General features: G+C 45.5%; 1 protein-coding gene across 1 annotated transcript; it reads right to left on the bottom strand.

Moving 5' to 3' along the window:
- Positions 1-289: 289 nt before the first annotated feature.
- LOC148020339 (pentatricopeptide repeat-containing protein At2g33680-like) lies at positions 290-6502 on the bottom strand. The gene is made up of 2 exons (XM_087700641.1): positions 1702-6502; positions 290-1592 (listed from the first exon to the last, which is right to left on the bottom strand). The coding sequence occupies exon 1, from the start codon at positions 6175-6177 to the stop codon at positions 2971-2973; it is 3207 nt and encodes a 1068-aa protein (XP_087556767.1). The 5' UTR covers positions 6178-6502; the 3' UTR covers positions 290-1592; positions 1702-2970.
- Between the last annotated feature and the right edge of the window lie 325 nt (positions 6503-6827).

Here is a 6827-nt window from a genome sequence, read left to right as displayed (position 1 = left end):
TACATGAATAGAAGGGGAACGGGTAAGAGGAATAGACTCCGGACGACGGTCCTCGTGATAGAAATCACGCCTCCGTTCAGATGAGTGTCGAGACAAAAGCTCGTCATCTGAGTCATCAAAGCCCGTAAACTAATGAGAAGACATCTTCGATATGTGCAAACACCAAAACACAAGGGAAGGTTGCCGGTACCGAAACACAAACACCAGAAGCTCCTGAGCTGGCCGCCTTGCACAGAACGCAAGGATGATGTCAAACGCAAATGCTAACGATGCAATCACCACAGAAAAACAGCCTCCTGCCTCAAAACGCAGCCTGGGAATAGGTCGCCAACAGGAAAAGAGCCGCCTGAAGATGGAACAGCAGCCAGAACAGCAAGGCACAGGCTGTAGGAGTGTCGCCCAACTGGAGGAGGGCCGCCCAGGCTGAAAACGCAAGCAAGAAGAGGTTGGTGATGATGTGGCAGCAACTGGAGAAGGCGCCAACGGCAAACGCAAATATGTGACACCAAAACAAGCCGCCTTGATCAAGGAGATGGTGCAGAAGGTGACGCCTCAGCTGTTGGAGACATCTTGACCAGCAAACGCAAAGTTGTGGGTGTTCTCCCACGTAAAACTCAGCTCCGTGTACTCTCCTTCGGCTCTGATACCATGTGAGAGTGCGCTGCGGAAGAGGAAATACGAACACAGAGGGAGAGAGAGAGAGAGAGCAGAAAATAAGGAAGAGAAATCTGCACTGACTGAAATAAATGCTGAATACACTGAAATGGACTGATCAGTCCCTGCACGCAACCCATAGCGTCAGTGAGGGCACCAAATCAGGCTGATGATGATGGCAGCACCACCACGGGGGAGGAGTGTCGGAATCTGCAAGAAGACAAGTGATCAAGTGGGGAGGGGGGCTGCCTATAAATAGGCAAAGGACAAACCCTAACCCTAACCCTAAAATGGGCGCAAACCCTAAAAATGCCCTAAAATGGGCGCCCCACAACAGTGACCAAAAAGTGGCCGGGCAGCCAGTGGCTGCCCACTAAAAGAGGCCAAAAAGAAATACACATCCTAAGACAGCCAATCAAGAGTGACTAGCCTCCCCCATCATAACACATGACAGACATGTCAGAGCTCCTAATGTCCTCGTCTGACTCAGACTGAGGCTCACAGGCAGGAGGTGACAAGGCATGACAAACATGACTGCTAACAGATAAATCATTTTGCCCCCAATCCATCAGGCACCTGGCTAGAGTAGAACCTGTCGAGTCTCACCCCTCTCCTGGAAGGTCCAACATGTCAATTATGCCAAGTATAGCCGAGATTCTCCTCACCATTGGTGATAGCAGCCATGTCTTCAAGGTCACAGGCTCCAGCAAATAACTGCCAACTCCCTCTCAGCATAGACCCAGAACCATGCAATGGATCCCCATGCCTATCAGTCATGTTGCAGTCTCCTCCGGCTATTGCATTGGATCCCTGTAGCTGCTGCTGTAGAAATGCCCACCACCTCGCTCTGGTTTCCAAGCAGTTAGAAGCATATACAGAACAGACCAAAAAGTCCTCTTTTGCAACTGAAACTTTGGCTCTGAGGCAACTGCCATCACCTGCAAAGAATGCCAACACAGGAGCAAGATTATCGTAGAGGTATTCCAGAAAATAACAAAAAAGTCGGTGAAAGCAACAGCTCTAGGTCCTTCTAAAAGAAAGGCATACCTGGTAATCGACTCCATCGTTTTCTCAAGAAAACAATGAAGCTAGACTAAGCAGATTAAGGAATAGACTCAAAGAGCAAATGGACAGGGCCTCTTGCATGAGCTTACAAGTTTTAAGTGGCAAAGACCCCTTATGATAGAAATCTGACTTTCTGTACCTCCTTTAAGTCACATAGACAAGAGCCAAAGATTCTGGCCCTTTGGAAAGACTCACGAGTCCACTCAAGCTTACAGCATGCAAGTGGGGTCCATTCAAGATTGCGCAGAACCTCAAAAATGGATATAGGCTTGATCCACCACCCACAAGAAAGACGCATCAAATCACGATGCACCTCTGCCAACACAGGCCATGAAGCAAGGAAGAGCCTGAGTTGGAAGACAATGATGGTCTCCATTTCCAACAGAAGTTCTTCACAAGTATATGCTTGTCTGAACACCAAGACCTGCATTTGCAGTTTGGTTTGATCAGAATCAGCTTGCTAAAGGAGCTCCTTGCAGTCATACAGGTGGGAGAGACTCTGCAGCTGGGATCATCTGCAGATTTAGTGCAAAGAATAGCACTACCTCAGCACTGATAATCCAGGAGAGGAGGTTTTGAAGGCCACTTTTGTGCACGTAAACAGAGTTTCTACCGGTAAAGTATTTGGAGCAGGTATTCACCGTCTGCACAGTGCTTCAAGTTGTCTGGCAGCCAGGTGAACATTGTGTGATGAACAGGATGTGATGCATGAGATTTCAATGGACTGTGAGGTCACAACAGCTTCAGGTGTACCAACTTAGAGATTTTCTTTTTCCAAAAGAGATTTATGGAGTATTTGCACAACTTATGGTGTATTTGGACCACTATAGGGTCAGTCAGGCAATGAAGACATTGTAATGTCATAGCTGGATCCTTACACTTGTCTCCATCTCCAGCTGTGGGCAGCCATATCCTCATGTGAACTGCACACATGAGTATATGTGGAAGAATGCTGAGCCGATTGCTTTTTACATACAGCATAGTAATCTTCCATGCCCAAGCATGAAGCAATTTTTTTGCAGTTCCCTTTGTTTATAATCTCTGCTGACTGTATACCTGTTTCCTTCAACGCTAAGGTTTTGTGACTGTGGTAGAATTTTACAGGAATGAGGTTTCCATGTGCTTATCTAGTATCTTTATCAGAGGTGTTGGCCACTTGCAATCCAAATAGTTGACTGTGTATTTAATATAGGCTGTAAACGCAACTTATATTGTCATTGCTATATGTCATCAGATTTAAGTATCCAGACATTAGCACTCACAGCTTTTGTTTTCCATTAAGAATCTGTGGTTCGCATCACTCAACCTTCCAGCACTTGCATAAATGTCAGCCAGCATCTGGTATGCAGCAGCGTCTTCTAGATTCAACCGGACAAGTTGCTGAAAATATCTCAAACCAAGATCCACTTCACCATATATCTTACAGGCACCAAGCAAAGCCCCCAAGATTTCTTTGCTTGAAAGGCATCGCATAGCTTCAGCAAATCTCTCTGCCTCATAGATTTGCCCTGATCCTGCAAGGAGATTGACTATATAGATATGGTGATCCATAGTTGGTACTATGTTATAATCTTCTTTCATCAGCTTAAAATACTCTTGACCCTTAGTGACTAGATTGGCATGGCTGCAAGCAGCAAGAAGACATGTGAAGGTGATAGCATCAGGCTTCACATTCTGCCCTCGCATATCATCAAAACATTCTACGGCCATTTTCTCCTCATGGTTCTCACCATACCCCTTTATCATTGCATTCCAAAGTGCAACACCTTGAACCGGCCCACTGTCAAACACTTTCTTCATATCAGTAAGTGAACTGCACTTGGCATACATATCTATCAATGCAGTGCAAACATGGACATCTCTATCCAGTCCTTTTGCACTGATATCAGCATGTATTGATTTGCCTGTTTCTATGGCCCCTACTAGTCCACAAGCTTTTAAGCTACAAGCACAGGTGATAGCAACAGGAGCAACACCCTCTAGCTTCATACGTTTGTAGCAGTTTAATGCTTCCTCACCAAAACCATTATCAATGCATCCTCCAATCAAAATATTCCAGCAAACTGAATCTCGAGCAGGCAACCCGTCCAGCAATTTCCATGCTTCTACAAGTGAGCCACATTTGGCATACAATTCAACCAGTGTGTGATCCACAATTAGCTCTCTCTCTAATCCTTTTCTAATAATCTCATCATGAATTTCTTGACCCGTCTCTAAAGCACCTATGCTGCTGCAAGCTTTCAAGCTGCAAACAAGTGCATTAGGATCTGGTGAGATCCCTATCATCTGCATACGTTTAAAGCATTTTAATGCTTCCTCACCATGTCCATTTTCAGCATATCCTGCAATCAGTGCTGTCCATGCTACTATATTTCCGACTGGCATTTGTTCAAACAACTTCTGAGCATCCTCTAACCAGCCTAATTTGGCATACATATCTACAAGTGTATTGCCCACTTCGATCTCTCTTTCCCATCCCCTTTTGCACACTTCAGCATGCAGTTCTTGGCCTATTTCTAAAGAATGTATTATGCCACAAGCCTTCAAACTACAAACAAATGTTACAGCAACTGGAGAGGTCCCTTCCATCTGCATTTCCTTGTAAGACTCATAGGCTTCCTCACCAAAACCGTATTCACTGTATGCAGCTATAAGTGCATTCCACGAGATTGCACCTCGAACTGGAAGTAAGGCAAGCACCTCCCTTGCTTCTGCAAATGAGCCACTTTTGGCATACATGTCTACTAGTGTGGTGCCCACATAGAGGTCTTGCTCCAAGCCCCTTTTAATTAATTCAAAATGTATCATTCTACCTATTTCTACAGCACCTGATAAACCACAGCCTTTCATGCTGCAAATAAATGTTATGGCATCTGGACAAACACCCTCCTTCTGCATTTCTTCAAGGCTCAACATCACTTCATCACCTAATCCATTTTCAGCATATGCTGAAATGAGTGCAGTCCATGGGACTACAGTTCGGACTGGCTGATAATCAAGCATGAACCTTGCTTCTGCAAATGAGCTACATTTAGAATACACATCAACTAAAGTATTGCCTACATCAATTTCTCTGTCTAATCCCCTCTTGAGGATTTCAGAGTGTATATCTCTGCCTGTTTCTATAGCTTTTTTGATACTGCAAGCCCTCAAACTGCAAGTAAATGTGGCAGGAACAGGAGGGATGCCATGCAGTTGCATCTGCCTGTAGCAATTCAACACTTGATCATCAAATCCATATTCATCATAACCTGCAATTAGTGCATGCCATGAGATTGCACCATGAACTGACAGCCTGTCAAACACATCCTGTGCTTCAGACAGTAAGCTACATTTTGAATACATGTCCACAAGTGTAGTACCAACATAAAGCTCTTTCTCAAGTCCTCTTTTGGTTACCTCAGCATGTATTTGTTGGCCAGTTTCTGAAGCTCCTGTACCACCACAAGCTTTCAAAGTGCATATAAATGTGACAAAAGTTGGGGAGATATCTTCCATCTGCATTTGTCTATAACAACTCAAGGCATCATGTCCACGGTTACTTTCAACATATGCTGCAATTAATGTAGTCCATGGGACTCCATTCCGGACTGGCCACTGGTTGAACAATGTCTGCACTTCTGTGAATAAGCCACATTTGGCATACATGTCCACCAGTGCTTGATGTACATGAGTATCTTTTTCAAATCCTCTTTCAGTTATCTGCATGTGCAGTTCTTGGCCTGTTTGAAAAGCTCTGGAGCCACAAGCTTTCAAGCTGCAAACAAATGTGAAAGTGTCAGGTGAGATGCCCTCCAAATGCATCAGTCTGACACAGCTTTGTGCCTCCTCTTCAAACCCACATTCAGCATAAGCTGAAATCAGCACATTCCACAGTACAAGATCTCGATACCGAATCCTAGCAAACACATGATGTGCCTCTTTGAGAGAGCCACATTTGCCATACATGTCCACCACCGTACTTCCAACGAATGAATCTCCCTCCCATCCCACCTTGATAATTTGATCATGGATTCTCCCCCCATGTGAAACATCTTGAAGCCTGCCGCAAGCCTTCAGGAGGGCCACATAGGTAAACGCGTTGGGAAAGATGGAGGCCTCCAGCATGTTGTGGTAGAGGCAAAGGGCATGCTGATATTCTCCACAATCCACGTAACCTGAAATGAGGGAACCCCATGAATACTGGTTCCTGTTGGCATGAGGAAAACTGTCAAAGATATGCTGGGCATCTGGCAAGCCACCACATTCAACGAACACGGGGACAAGGCAGCAGCTGAGGACTGCATTGTTTTCAAGCCCGAGCTCGAGGATGTAGACCAGCAGCTGCCTGGCAAGGGCAATACTCTTCTTGCGTCTGCAAAGCTGAAGCAAGTTCTCCGCTTCAAGCAGCTGCTGCTGGGTCATTCCTTCCCACAGGAAGGATACAGATGCCCCTCTGGAAGCATGTTGTCTGTGCATGCAGACGCACCTCCTCTGGAAGCATGTTGTCTGTGCAGTTGTTGCAAAGAGCGGCTTCTCACAGAAGTGTCACCTAAAAGGAATGGAACTGCACCAGACGGAACACATCCTTTGCTCCTTCGCCTTCCCACGAGCTCAATAAAGGCTGGAGCAGCCCGCAATTTGGAGGTGGCACTAACAAGAAAAGCAAATCGTGACTCCGAGATGTCAATTGCAAACCTTTAGGCCTTACCGGCTGCTGTTCAAACTGAGAAGGAGGAAACGCCCAAATTAATCCCGACAAATAAGGAAATGCGTAGTGGAAAGGCTTGGTGGGAAGCCCCTCGAAGGCTCCGAGGCAAGCACCCGTTCTAACATTTGATCTAAGATGAATTGCAAAAATTTCAAGTGGAATTGTCTACTTTAGGACAAGATTATGTATCCCTGCATGCCAAACTCTCAAGCAGAAGATACTTTGGGAAGCCCATGACTCCCCTTTCTCAAGACATCCTGGCTATGCCAAGACCCTTAATGCGGTCAAAAAGAGCTATTATTGGGAAAGGCTCAAAGGTGACATTCTCAAATATGTCATGGAATGCTTGTCTTGTCAACGCATTAAGGCAGAACATGTTAAAATGCTTGGGAAGTTACAACCACTTGACATTCCCCAA

The sequence above is a fragment of the Lygodium microphyllum genome, chromosome 19 (assembly GCF_053477565.2).
Source record: "Lygodium microphyllum isolate KBCC chromosome 19, Lygodium_microphyllum_v1.1.10, whole genome shotgun sequence".
Classification (NCBI taxonomy): Eukaryota; Viridiplantae; Streptophyta; class Polypodiopsida; order Schizaeales; family Lygodiaceae; genus Lygodium; species Lygodium microphyllum.
This window is presented reverse-complemented; position numbering and strand designations above follow the sequence as displayed.

Coding starts and splice junctions, on each gene's coding strand:
- LOC148020339 (XM_087700641.1), bottom strand. CDS start 6,177: ATGCACAGACAACATGCTTCCAGAGGGGCATCTGTATCCTTCCTGTGG.